Source organism: Phyllobates terribilis, unplaced genomic scaffold (assembly GCF_046119375.1).
Source record: "Phyllobates terribilis strain yellow unplaced genomic scaffold, ASM4611937v1 Scaffold_2__4_contigs__length_985480577, whole genome shotgun sequence".
NCBI classification, from domain to species: Eukaryota; Metazoa; Chordata; class Amphibia; order Anura; family Dendrobatidae; genus Phyllobates; species Phyllobates terribilis.
The window spans coordinates 538,925,904-538,943,413 of NW_027362762.1; the positions used below are offsets into that span (position 1 = coordinate 538,925,904).

General features: G+C 45.0%; 1 protein-coding gene across 1 annotated transcript in view; it reads left to right on the top strand.

The window, feature by feature from the left end:
- The first annotated feature begins 1,286 nt into the window (after positions 1 to 1,286).
- The window catches only part of LOC141220302 (peptide methionine sulfoxide reductase MsrA-like), a 175,351-nt gene continuing 159,127 nt past the window's right edge, over positions 1,287 to 17,510 (top strand). The window contains exons 1-3 of the mRNA XM_073666259.1: positions 1,287 to 1,442; positions 1,606 to 1,674; positions 2,282 to 2,401. Of these exons, the coding sequence (XP_073522360.1) occupies positions 1,370 to 1,442; positions 1,606 to 1,674; positions 2,282 to 2,401 (262 nt within the window). The 5' untranslated portion in view covers positions 1,287 to 1,369. The remainder of the gene's footprint in view (positions 1,443 to 1,605; positions 1,675 to 2,281; positions 2,402 to 17,510) is intronic.

Below are 17,510 nucleotides of genomic sequence, written 5' to 3' on the forward strand. Positions count from 1 at the left end.
TGATGGCTGAAATAGTTCTAGGGGGCATACATCTATTATTAATATGTGCATATAGTGAATAGAAAGTTTAGTTAAATCACCACTCCAGCGGGGTTTTTTTTGCACCGCTGGAGTGGAGCTTTCAATGTAAGTTCCCTGCCCCCTGTCTAATACTCAACTTCCGGCGTTTTCATCCGTTTTCACCACCGTTCCTGTCTGTCTCCAGCAAAAAGTGACCTGCATGCAGCTCCAGTGTTTCATGGAGCTGCATGGAGGTCACTTTACAATACAAGTATATGAGAGCCTCGTTCTGGCTCCCGTAGACTTGCATTGCGCTCTTGTGACATACTGTAGCTTCTGACCCATCGCTCAGCACAGCGTGCGTCCAGCTTCTTGCCCCTGTGCACTTTTTCCGGTGATGTGCCTAGTCTTGTTCTTAAAGGGCCAGCGTGCACACCTGCTAAGATTCCCCGAGCCAATAGCTGGGAGGCATCTTGTTTAAAAGGCACTCTCCCCAATAGGAAGGTGCCAAAGCAACGAGTTTCATTTGTGTGTTAGTGGTGCAACTAGTGAGTTGTTAGGTTCCCTGGTCCAATCCTTAACCTGTAGTCCCTGGTCCTAGTTTGGCCAGTGCGTGAAACCTGAACCCTTGGTCCCAGTGCCTGAACTTCGTCCCCTGGTCTGTGTAAAGGGGCAGTACCTGAATCAGTGTCTGATACCTGTGTGCCTATCTGAGTATTCCGTGTATCCGGACTGTCCTATCAAACTCTGAATTGTCCCTGTCAAAGACTCTGGGTCAGTAACCATGGATTCTGAAACTGGTAGTCTGAACGGAGCCCGAGTCCGTGTCAGTAACCGTTCTGCAGAGGATCCAGAAACTAGTAGTCTGCACAGAGTCTGAGTCCTATCCATGTCTGCATACCTGATCCTTAGTGTCAGTAGCTGCAGTACTGTGGACTACCTAGGAATGGTACCTGGCGGCTACCTGCTGCTCAAGCCTGACTCCACCATCAGGAGCTCCAGGGAACACCAGGTAGCCACTTAGCTACGCCCCTCCTAGGTAAGCGCAGCACAGTGGGTTCATGAACCACATGTACCACCTGTGTGCATAACATTGCCTACAGAGCTGTAATGAGATACAAATCATACAAAGGGTCTAACATGCACATGTGACCTGTTTCTGCGCCATACACAATTTTTGCAGATGGCTACAAGTAGTACATTTGGACAGGACAAGTTTTTAAGTAATATTGATTTTCGTGTCTCTTTAACAAGCAGATCTCATTAGTTACTTATTAGAAAAATTCTGCTGACCTCTGCCCACTTCTCGTAATTATACCCTATAAATACCTGGGGTTGACTATGCCTCCTACAGTCATTTGTCACAGCAATGCCTAGCAAGACTGTTCTTCCTACTGCTGAAGAAGCCCTACCAGGGAGGGCTGACGCTCTCAAGGTGGCAGGTAAGAATGTCAATTCATAAACACTATTTAAATGAAGATAACACTCTTCTAACAGAGAGCATGCAAGGTAATTAAGTAACATAGGATTGCCGAGAGTCACAGCACTGCAGAGTATTTCTCCAGTCTTTGCATGCATTTTATTATCTATCCTTCTCCTCCTCAGCCAAGCATGCTGTAAATGGAAACTTAACATTGGAGCCATACCCGGCAGGATTTGAGTTGGCAATGTTTGGTAAGTCTTACCGATGTCATATTTATGACCTCTCCTGATATGTCATCAATATCATTGTAGTGTAAAACCCCCTTTAATAGTACAAGCAGATTTATCAGTGCTATCTTATTTAGTATAAACAATGGCTGGATCCTAAAAAACAAGCACATTTACCTTTTGTGACACCTTTATTTCCTCTTATATTAGAAGCTTTTGAGAACAGGCCCCGCACTCCTCTTCCTTGCATTGTTAATTAGTTTGTTACTATGTAAAGTGTTATTTTGTTTGTACATGTCCCCTATGAATTCTTACATGTTGCAGAATATGTTATATAAATATAGATTATTATTTATAATATAATATTAAAGTGGTTGTCCACTACTGGAAAGCCCCATTGTTAAATGGCGGTTAAAAAAAACCCACATACCCGCCTTCCGGACCAGCGCTGTGGCTCCGACATTTTATCACGCTCACACAGCACAAAGGGAATGGCGCTGGTTTGGGAGGTGAGTATATGTTTATTTTATTTAGGTTATTTAGTGGACAACCCCCTTTAAGTTCCAAATAGTACCAAATTTTAAAGAGCAGTGTTACATGGATGTCCTGTCCTGACTGTCTCCTTTTACAGGCATGGGCTGTTTCTGGGGCGTTGAACGACTGTTCTGGAGACAGAAAGGGGTCTTCTCTACACAAGTGGGTTATGCAGGAGGTTTCACAAAGAATCCCACATATGAAGAAGTGTGCACTGGTAAATATTTTCTCTTATGCCTCATTTAGACGTCCGTGTTGTACGTACATGTTGTATCTGTTTTTTTCACGGATATAACACATACCCTTTTTAATCTATGGTGCTGCTCAAATGTCCGTGTTCTTCATGGACCGTGTGTCCATGCAAAACACACGGAGACATGTCAGTTTTTTTCTGGCAACACAGATAACAAGGGCCAATACAAGTCTATGTCTGTGAAAAACACGTAGAGCACACGGATGGCATATGTGTGGCATCAGTGTGTCATCTGTGTACTGTCCGTGTTTAACATTGCAAAGTATAGGAGAAGCTTTGTTTATTTCTTTATCCATCTGTGAAAACCACTGATGACACACTGATGGTAAAAACGGACACATGGACGACACACTGATGGTAAAAACGACACATGAACGACACACTGATGGTAAAAACGACACATGGACGACACACTGATGGTAAAAACGGACACGCAGATGACACACTGATGGTAAAAACGGACACGCAGATGACACACTGATGGTAAAAACGACACATGGACGACACACTGATGGTAAAAACGACACATGAACGACACACTGATGGTAAAAACGACACATGGACGACACACTGATGGTAAAAACGGACACATGGACGACACACTGATGGTAAAAACGGACACATGGACGACACACTGATGGTAAAAACGACACATGGACGACACACTGATGGTAAAAACGGACACATGGACAACACACTGATGGTAAAAACTGACACATGGACGACACACTGATGGTAAAAACGGACACATGGACGACACACTGATGGTAAAAACGGACACATGGACGACACACTGATGGTAAAAACGGACACATGGACGACACACTGATGGTAAAAACGGACACATGGACGACACACTGATGGTAAAAACGGACACATGGACGACACACTGATGGTAAAAACGGACACATGGACGACACACTGATGGTAAAAACGACACATGGACGACACACTGATGGTAAAAACGACACATGGACAACACACTGATGGTAAAAACTGACACATGGACGACACACTGATGGTAAAAACGGACACATGGACGACACACTGATGGTAAAAACGGACACATGGACGACACTGATGGTAAAAACGGACACATGGACAACACACTGATGGTAAAAACGGACACGCAGATGACACACTGATGGTAAAAATGGACACATGGACGACACACTGATGGTAAAAACGGACACATGGACGACACACTGATGGTAAAAACGACACATGGACGACACACTGATGGTAAAAACGACACATGGACGACACACTGATGGTAAAAACGACACAAGGACGACACACTGATGGTAAAAATGACACATGGACGACACACTGATGGTAAAAACGGACACATGGACGACACACTGATGGTAAAAACGGACACATGGACGACACACTGATGGTAAAAACGACACATGGACGACACACTGATGGTAAAAACGGACACATGGACAACACACTGATGGTAAAAACTGACACATGGACGACACACTGATGGTAAAAACGGACACATGGACGACACACTGATGGTAAAAACGGACACATGGACGACACACTGATGGTAAAAACGGACACATGGACGACACACTGATGGTAAAAACGGACACATGGACGACACACTGATGGTAAAAACGGACACATGGACGACACACTGATGGTAAAAACGACACATGGACGACACACTGATGGTAAAAACGACACATGGACGACACACTGATGGTAAAAACTGACACATGGACGACACACTGATGGTAAAAACGGACACATGGACGACACACTGATGGTAAAAACGGACACATGGACGACACACTGATGGTAAAAACGGACACATGGACGACACACTGATGGTAAAAACGGACACATGGACGACACACTGATGGTAAAAACAGACACATGGACGACACACTGATGGTAAAAACGACACATGGACGACACACTGATGGTAAAAACGACACATGGACGACACACTGATGGTAAAAACGACACATGGACGACACACTGATGGTAAAAACGGACACATGGACGACACTGATGGTAAAAACGGACACATGGACAACACACTGATGGTAAAAACGGACACGCAGATGACACACTGATGGTAAAAATGGACACATGGACGACACACTGATGGTAAAAACGGACACATGGACGACACACTGATGGTAAAAACGACACATGGACGACACACTGATGGTAAAAACGACACATGGACGACACACTGATGGTAAAAACGACACAAGGACGACACACTGATGGTAAAAACGACACATGGACAACACACTGATGGTAAAAACGGACACATGGACGACACACTGATGGTAAAAACGGACACATGGACGACACACTGATGGTAAAAACGGACACATGGACGACACACTGATGGTAAAAACGGACACATGGACAACACACTGATGGTAAAAACGGACACGCAGATGACACACTGATGGTAAAAACGACACATGGACGACACACTGATGGTAAAAACGGACACATGGACGACACACTGATGGTAAAAACGGACACATGGACGACACACTGATGGTAAAAACGGACACATGGACGACACACTGATGGTAAAAACGGACACATGGACAACACACTGATGGTAAAAACGGACACGCAGATGACACACTGATGGTAAAAATGGACACATGGACGACACACTGATGGTAAAAACGGACACATGGACGACACACTGATGGTAAAAACGGACACATGGACGACACACTGATGGTAAAAACGGACACATGGACGACACACTGATGGTAAAAACGATACATGGACGACACACTGATGGTAAAAACGGACACATGGACGACAGACTGATGGTAAAAACGGACACATGGACGACACACTGATGGTAAAAACGGACACATGGACGACACACTGATGGTAAAAACGATACATGGGCGACAGACTGATGGTAAAAGCGGACACATGGACGACAGACTGATGGTAAAAGCGGACACATGGACGACACACTGATGGTAAAAACGATACATGGACGACACACTGATGGTAAAAACGGACACATGGACGACACACTGATGGTAAAAACGGACACATGGACGACACACTGATGGTAAAAACGATACATGGACGACACACTGATGGTAAAAACAGACACATGGACGACACACTGATGGTAAAAACGGACACATGGACGACACACTGATGGTAAAAACGGACACATGGACGACACACTGATGGTAAAAACGATACATGGACGACACACTGATGGCAAAAACGACACATGAACGACACACTGATGGTAAAAACGACACATGGACATCACACTGATGGTAAAAACGGACACATGGACGACACACTGATGGTAAAAACGGACACATGGACGACACACTGATGGTAAAAACAGACACATGGACGACACACTGATGGTAAAAACAGACACATGGACGACACACTGATGGTAAAAACAGACACATGGACGACACACTGATGGCAAAAACGACACATGAACGACACACTGATGGTAAAAACGACACATGGACATCACACTGATGGTAAAAACGGACACATGGACGACACACTGATGGTAAAAACGGACACATGGACGACACACTGATGGTAAAAACAGACACATGGACGACACACTGATGGTAAAAACAGACACATGGACGACACACTGATGGTAAAAACAGACACATGGACGACACACTGATGGTAAAAACGACACATGGACGACACACTGATGGTAAAAACGACACATGGACGACACACTGATGGTAAAAACGGACACATGGACGACACACTGATGGTAAAAACGGACACATGGACGACACACTGATGGTAAAAACGACACATGGACGACACACTGATGGTAAAAACGGACACATGGACGACACACTGATGGTAAAAACGGACACATGGACGACACACTGATGGTAAAAACGGACACATGGACGACACACTGATGGTAAAAACGGACACATGGACGACACACTGATGGTAAAAACGGACACATGGACAACACACTGATGGTAAAAACGGACACGCAGATGACACACTGATGGTAAAAATGGACACATGGACGACACACTGATGGTAAAAACGGACACATGGACGACACACTGATGGTAAAAACGGACACATGGACGACACACTGATGGTAAAAACGACACATGGACGACACACTGATGGTAAAAACGACACATGGACGACACACTGATGGTAAAAACGGACACATGGACAACACACTGATGGTAAAAACGGACACATGGACGACACACTGATGGTAAAAATGGACACATGGACGACACACTGATGGTAAAAACGGACACATGGACGACACACTGATGGTAAAAACGGACACATGGACAACACACTGATGGTAAAAACGGACACGCAGATGACACACTGATGGTAAAAATGGACACATGGACGACACACTGATGGTAAAACCGGACACATGGACGACACACTGATGGTAAAAACGACACATGGACGACACACTGATGGTAAAAACGACACATGGACAACACACTGATGGTAAAAACGACACATGGACGACACACTGATGGTAAAAACGGACACATGGACGACACACTGATGGTAAAAACGATACATGGACGACACACTGATGGTAAAAACGGACACATGGACGACAGACTGATGGTAAAAACGGACACATGGACGACACACTGATGGTAAAAACGGACACATGGACGACACACTGATGGTAAAAACGATACATGGACGACAGTCTGATGGTAAAAGCGGACACATGGACGACAGACTGATGGTAAAAGCGGACACATGGACGACACACTGATGGTAAAAACGGACACATGGACGACAGACTGATGGTAAAAGCGGACACATGAACGACACACTGATGGTAAAAACGATACATGGACGACACACTGATGGTAAAAACAGACACATGGACGACACACTGATGGTAAAAACGGACACATGGACGACACACTGATGGTAAAAACGGACACATGGACGACACACTGATGGTAAAAACGATACATGGACGACACACTGATGGCAAAAACGACACATGAACGACACACTGATGGTAAAAACGACACATGGACATCACACTGATGGTAAAAACGGACACATGGACGACACACTGATGGTAAAAACGGACACATGGACGACACACTGATGGTAAAAACAGACACATGGACGACACACTGATGGTAAAAACAGACACATGGACGACACACTGATGGTAAAAACAGACACATGGACGACACACTGATGGTAAAAACGGACACATGGACGACACACTGATGGTAAAAACGGACACATGGACGACACACTGATGGTAAAAACGGACACATGGACGACACACTGATGGTAAAAACGGACACATGGACGACAGACTGATGGTAAAAACGATACATGGACGACACACTGATGGTAAAAACGGACACATGGACGACAGACTGATGGTAAAAACGGACACATGGACGACACACTGATGGTAAAAACGGACACATGGACGACACACTGATGGTAAAAACGATACATGGACGACAGACTGATGGTAAAAGCGGACACATGGACGACAGACTGATGGTAAAAGCGGACACATGGACGACACACTGATGGTAAAAACGGACACATGGACGACAGACTGATGGTAAAAGCGGACACATGAACGACACACTGATGGTAAAAACGATACATGGACGACACACTGATGGTAAAAACAGACACATGGACGACACACTGATGGTAAAAACGGACACATGGACGACACACTGATGGTAAAAACGGACACATGGACGACACACTGATGGTAAAAACGACACATGGACAACACACTGATGGTAAAAACGGACACATGGACGACACACTGATGGTAAAAACGGACACGCAGATGACACACTGATGGTAAAAATGGACACGCAGATGACACACTGATGATAAAAATAGACACGCAGATGACACACTGATGGTAAAAACGGACACATGGACGACACACTGATGGTAAAAACGGACACATGGACGACACACTGATGGTAAAAACAGACACATGGACGACACACTGATGGTAAAAACAGACACATGGACGACACACTGATGTTAAAAACGGACACATGGATGACACACTGATGGTAAAAACGACACATGGACGACACACTGATGGTAAAAACGACACATGAACGACACACTGATGGTAAAAACGACACATGGACGACACACTGATGGTAAAAACAGACACATGGACGACACACTGATGGTAAAAACGACACACGGACGACACACTGATGGTAAAAACGGACACATGGACGACAACTGATGGTAAAAACGGACACATGGACGACACACTGATGGTAAAAACGGACACATGGACGACACACTGATGGTAAAAACTTTCACATGGACAACACACTGATGGTAAAAACGACACATGGACGACACACTGATGGTAAAAACGACACATGAACGACACCCTGATGGTAAAAACGACACATGGACGACACCCTGATGGTAAAAACAGACACATGGACGACACACTGATGGTAAAAACGACACACGGACGACACACTGATGGTAAAAACGGACACATGGACGACACACTGATGGTAAAAACGGACACATGGACGACACACTGATGGTAAAAACTTTCACATGGACAACACACTGATGGTAAAAACTTTCACATGGACAACACACTGATGGTAAAAACGACACATGAACGACACACTGATGGTAAAAACGACACATGGACGACACACTGATGGTAAAAACGGATACATGGACGACACACTGATGGTAAAAACGGACACGCAGATCACACACTGATGGTAAAAACGACACATGAACGACACACTGATGGTAAAAACGACACATGGACGACACACTGATGGTAAAAACGGATACATGGACGACACACTGATGGTAAAAACGACACATGAACGACACACTGATGGTAAAAACGACACATGGACGACACACTGATGGTAAAAACGGATACATGGACGACACACTGATGGTAAAAACGGACACGCAGATCACACACTGATGGTAAAAACGGACACGCAGATCACACACTGATGGTAAAAACTGACACATGGACGACACACTGATGGTAAAAACGGACACATGGACGACACACTGATGGTAAAAACGGACACATGGACGACACACTGATGGTAAAAACGGACACATGGACGACACACTGATGGTAAAAACGGACACATGGACGACACACTGATGGTAAAAACGGACACATGGACGACACACTGATGGTAAAAACGACACATGGACGACACACTGATGGTAAAAACGACACATGGACGACACACTGATGGTAAAAACTGACACATGGACGACACACTGATGGTAAAAACGGACACATGGACGACACACTGATGGTAAAAACGGACACATGGACGACACACTGATGGTAAAAACGGACACATGGACGACACACTGATGGTAAAAACGGACACATGGACGACACACTGATGGTAAAAACAGACACATGGACGACACACTGATGGTAAAAACGACACATGGACGACACACTGATGGTAAAAACGACACATGGACGACACACTGATGGTAAAAACGACACATGGACAACACACTGATGGTAAAAACTGACACATGGACGACACACTGATGGTAAAAACGGACACATGGACGACACACTGATGGTAAAAACGGACACATGGACGACACTGATGGTAAAAACGGACACATGGACAACACACTGATGGTAAAAACGGACACGCAGATGACACACTGATGGTAAAAATGGACACATGGACGACACACTGATGGTAAAAACGGACACATGGACGACACACTGATGGTAAAAACGACACATGGACGACACACTGATGGTAAAAACGACACATGGACGACACACTGATGGTAAAAACGACACAAGGACGACACACTGATGGTAAAAACGACACATGGACGACACACTGATGGTAAAAACGGACACATGGACGACACACTGATGGTAAAAACGGATACATGGACGACACACTGATGGTAAAAACGACACATGGACGACACACTGATGGTAAAAACGGACACATGGACAACACACTGATGGTAAAAACTGACACATGGACGACACACTGATGGTAAAAACGGACACATGGACGACACACTGATGGTAAAAACGGACACATGGACGACACACTGATGGTAAAAACGGACACATGGACGACACACTGATGGTAAAAACGGACACATGGACGACACACTGATGGTAAAAACGGACACATGGACGACACACTGATGGTAAAAACGGACACATGGACGACACACTGATGGTAAAAACGACACATGGACGACACACTGATGGTAAAAACGACACATGGACGACACACTGATGGTAAAAACTGACACATGGACGACACACTGATGGTAAAAACGGACACATGGACGACACACTGATGGTAAAAACGGACACATGGACGACACACTGATGGTAAAAACGGACACATGGACGACACACTGATGGTAAAAACGGACACATGGACGACACACTGATGGTAAAAACAGACACATGGACGACACACTGATGGTAAAAACGACACATGGACGACACACTGATGGTAAAAACGACACATGGACGACACACTGATGGTAAAAACGACACATGGACGACACACTGATGGTAAAAACGGACACATGGACGACACTGATGGTAAAAACGGACACATGGACAACACACTGATGGTAAAAACGGACACGCAGATGACACACTGATGGTAAAAACGGACACATGGACGACACACTGATGGTAAAAACGGACACATGGACGACACACTGATGGTAAAAACGGACACATGGACAACACACTGATGGTAAAAACGGACACGCAGATGACACACTGATGGTAAAAATGGACACATGGACGACACACTGATGGTAAAAACGGACACATGGACGACACACTGATGGTAAAAACGACACATGGACGACACACTGATGGTAAAAACGACACATGGACGACACACTGATGGTAAAAACGACACAAGGACGACACACTGATGGTAAAAACGACACATGGACGACACACTGATGGTAAAAACGGACACATGGACGACACACTGATGGTAAAAACGGATACATGGACGACACACTGATGGTAAAAACGACACATGGACGACACACTGATGGTAAAAACGGACACATGGACAACACACTGATGGTAAAAACTGACACATGGACGACACACTGATGGTAAAAACGGACACATGGACGACACACTGATGGTAAAAACGGACACATGGACGACACACTGATGGTAAAAACGGACACATGGACGACACACTGATGGTAAAAACGGACACATGGACGACACACTGATGGTAAAAACGGACACATGGACGACACACTGATGGTAAAAACGGACACATGGACGACACACTGATGGTAAAAACGACACATGGACGACACACTGATGGTAAAAACGACACATGGACGACACACTGATGGTAAAAACTGACACATGGACGACACACTGATGGTAAAAACGGACACATGGACGACACACTGATGGTAAAAACGGACACATGGACGACACACTGATGGTAAAAACGGACACATGGACGACACACTGATGGTAAAAACGGACACATGGACGACACACTGATGGTAAAAACAGACACATGGACGACACACTGATGGTAAAAACGACACATGGACGACACACTGATGGTAAAAACGACACATGGACGACACACTGATGGTAAAAACGACACATGGACGACACACTGATGGTAAAAACGGACACATGGACGACACTGATGGTAAAAACGGACACATGGACAACACACTGATGGTAAAAACGGACACGCAGATGACACACTGATGGTAAAAATGGACACATGGACGACACACTGATGGTAAAAACGGACACATGGACGACACACTGATGGTAAAAACGACACATGGACGACACACTGATGGTAAAAACGACACATGGACGACACACTGATGGTAAAAACGACACAAGGACGACACACTGATGGTAAAAACGACACATGGACGACACACTGATGGTAAAAACGGACACATGGACGACACACTGATGGTAAAAACGGACACATGGACGACACACTGATGGTAAAAACGGACACATGGACGACACACTGATGGTAAAAACGGACACATGGACGACACACTGATGGTAAAAACGGACACGCAGATGACACACTGATGGTAAAAATGGACACATGGACGACACACTGATGGTAAAAACGGACACATGGACGACACACTGATGGTAAAAACGGACACATGGACGACACACTGATGGTAAAAACGGACACATGGACGACACACTGATGGTAAAAACGGACACATGGACGACACACTGATGGTAAAAACGATACATGGACGACACACTGATGGTAAAAACGGACACATGGACGACAGACTGATGGTAAAAACGGACACATGGACGACACACTGATGGTAAAAACGGACACATGGACGACACACTGATGGTAAAAACGATACATGGGCGACAGACTGATGGTAAAAGCGGACACATGGACGACAGACTGATGGTAAAAGCGGACACATGGACGACACACTGATGGTAAAAACGATACATGGACGACACACTGATGGTAAAAGCGGACACATGAACGACACACTGATGGTAAAAACGATACATGGACGACACACTGATGGTAAAAACAGACACATGGACGGCACACTGATGGTAAAAACGGACACATGGACGACACACTGATGGTAAAAACGGACACATGGACGACACACTGATGGTAAAAACGATACATGGACGACACACTGATGGCAAAAACGACACATGAACGACACACTGATGGTAAAAACGACACATGGACATCACACTGATGGTAAAAACGGACACATGGACGACACACTGATGGTAAAAACGGACACATGGACGACACACTGATGGTAAAAACAGACACATGGACGACACACTGATGGTAAAAACAGACACATGGACGACACACTGATGGTAAAAACAGACACATGGACGACACACTGATGGTAAAAACGACACATGGACGACACACTGATGGTAAAAACGACACATGGACGACACACTGATGGTAAAAACGGACACATGGACGACACACTGATGGTAAAAACGGACACATGGACGACACACTGATGGTAAAAACGACACATGGACGACACACTGATGGTAAAAACGGACACATGGACGACACACTGATGGTAAAAACGGACACATGGACGACACACTGATGGTAAAAACGGACACATGGACGACACACTGATGGTAAAAACGGACACATGGACGACACACTGATGGTAAAAACGGACACATGGACAACACACTGATGGTAAAAACGGACACGCAGATGACACACTGATGGTAAAAATGGACACATGGACGACACACTGATGGTAAAAACGGACACATGGACGACACACTGATGGTAAAAACGGACACATGGACGACACACTGATGGTAAAAACGACACATGGACGACACACTGATGGTAAAAACGGACACATGGACAACACACTGATGGTAAAAACGGACACATGGACGACACACTGATGGTAAAAATGGACACATGGACGACACACTGATGGTAAAAACGGACACATGGACGACACACTGATGGTAAAAACGGACACATGGACAACACACTGATGGTAAAAACGGACACGCAGATGACACACTGATGGTAAAAATGGACACATGGACGACACACTGATGGTAAAACCGGACACATGGACGACACACTGATGGTAAAAACGACACATGGACGACACACTGATGGTAAAAACGACACATGGACAACACACTGATGGTAAAAACGACACATGGACGACACACTGATGGTAAAAACGGACACATGGACGACACACTGATGGTAAAAACGATACATGGACGACACACTGATGGTAAAAACGGACACATGGACGACAGACTGATGGTAAAAACGGACACATGGACGACACACTGATGGTAAAAACGGACACATGGACGACACACTGATGGTAAAAACGATACATGGACGACAGTCTGATGGTAAAAGCGGACACATGGACGACAGACTGATGGTAAAAGCGGACACATGGACGACACACTGATGGTAAAAACGGACACATGGACGACAGACTGATGGTAAAAGCGGACACATGAACGACACACTGATGGTAAAAACGATACATGGACGACACACTGATGGTAAAAACAGACACATGGACGACACACTGATGGTAAAAACGGACACATGGACGACACACTGATGGTAAAAACGGACACATGGACGACACACTGATGGTAAAAACGATACATGGACGACACACTGATGGCAAAAACGACACATGAACGACACACTGATGGTAAAAACGACACATGGACATCACACTGATGGTAAAAACGGACACATGGACGACACACTGATGGTAAAAACGGACACATGGACGACACACTGATGGTAAAAACAGACACATGGACGACACACTGATGGTAAAAACAGACACATGGACGACACACTGATGGTAAAAACAGACACATGGACGACACACTGATGGTAAAAACGGACACATGGACGACACACTGATGGTAAAAACGGACACATGGACGACACACTGATGGTAAAAACGGACACATGGACGACACACTGATGGTAAAAACGGACACATGGACGACAGACTGATGGTAAAAACGATACATGGACGACACACTGATGGTAAAAACGGACACATGGACGACAGACTGATGGTAAAAACGGACACATGGACGACACACTGATGGTAAAAACGGACACATGGACGACACACTGATGGTAAAAACGATACATGGACGACAGACTGATGGTAAAAGCGGACACATGGACGACAGACTGATGGTAAAAGCGGACACATGGACGACACACTGATGGTAAAAACGGACACATGGACGACAGACTGATGGTAAAAGCGGACACATGAACGACACACTGATGGTAAAAACGATACATGGACGACACACTGATGGTAAAAACAGACACATGGACGACACACTGATGGTAAAAACGGACACATGGACGACACACTGATGGTAAAAACGGACACATGGACGACACACTGATGGTAAAAACGACACATGGACATCACACTGATGGTAAAAACGGACACATGGACAACACACTGATGGTAAAAACGGACACATGGACGACACACTGATGGTAAAAACGGACACGCAGATGACACACTGATGGTAAAAATGGACACGCAGATGACACACTGATGATAAAAATAGACACGCAGATGACACACTGATGGTAAAAACGGACACATGGACGACACACTGATGGTAAAAACAGACACATGGACGACACACTGATGGTAAAAACAGACACATGGACGACACACTGATGGTAAAAACAGACACATGGACGACACACTGATGTTAAAAACGGACACATGGATGACACACTGATGGTAAAAACGACACATGGACGACACACTGATGGTAAAAACGACACATGAACGACACACTGATGGTAAAAACGACACATGGACGACACACTGATGGTAAAAACGACACATGAACGACACCCTGATGGTAAAAACGACACATGGACGACACCCTGATGGTAAAAACAGACACATGGACGACACACTGATGGTAAAAACGACACACGGACGACACACTGATGGTAAAAACGGACACATGGACGACACACTGATGGTAAAAACGGACACATGGACGACACACTGATGGTAAAAACTTTCACATGGACAACACACTGATGGTAAAAACTTTCACATGGACAACACACTGATGGTAAAAACGACACATGAACGACACACTGATGGTAAAAACGACACATGGACGACACACTGATGGTAAAAACGGATACATGGACGACACACTGATGGTAAAAACGGACACGCAGATCACACACTGATGGTAAAAACGACACATGAACGACACACTGATGGTAAAAACGACACATGGACGACACACTGATGGTAAAAACGGATACATGGACGACACACTGATGGTAAAAACGACACATGAACGACACACTGATGGTAAAAACGACACATGGACGACACACTGATGGTAAAAACGGATACATGGACGACACACTGATGGTAAAAACGGACACGCAGATCACACACTGATGGTAAAAACGGACACATGGACGACACACTGATGGTAAAAACGGACACGCAGATCACACACTGATGGTAAAAACGGACACATGGACGACACACTGATGGTAAAAACGGACACATGGACGACACACTGATGGTAAAAACGGACACGCAGATGACACACTGATGGTAAAAATGGACACGCTGATCACACATTGATGGCAAAAATGGACACGCAGATGACACACTGATGGTAAAAACGGACACGCAGATGACACACTGATGGTAAAAATGGACACGATCACACACTGATGGTAAAAATGGACATGCAGATGACACACTGATGGTAAAAATGGAAACGCAGATGACACACTGATGGTAAAAATGGAAACGCAGATGACACATTGATGGTAAAAAAGGACACGCAGATGACACACTGATGGTTAAAATGGAAACGCAGATCACACACTGATGGTAAAAATGGACACGCAGATGACACACTGATGGTAAAAATGGACACGCTGATCACACACTGATGGTAAAAATGGACACGCAGATGACTCACTGATGGTAAAAATGGACATGCAGATGACACACTGATGGTAAAAATGGACACGCTGATCACACAGTGATGGTAAAAATGGACACGCAGATGACTCACTGATGGTAAAAATGGACACGCTGACCACACACTGATGGTAAAAATGGACACGCTGATCACACACTGATGGTAAAAATGGACACGCAGATGACACACTGATGGTAAAAATGGACATGCAGATGACTCACTGATGGTAAAAATGGACATGCAGATGACACACTGATGGTAAAAATGGACATGCAGATGACACACTGATGGTAAAAATGGACATGCAGATGACACACTGATGGTAAAAATGGACATGCAGATGACACACTGATGGTAAAAATGGACATGCAGATGACTCACTGATGGTAAAAATGGACACGCTGATCACACACTGATGGTAAAAATGGA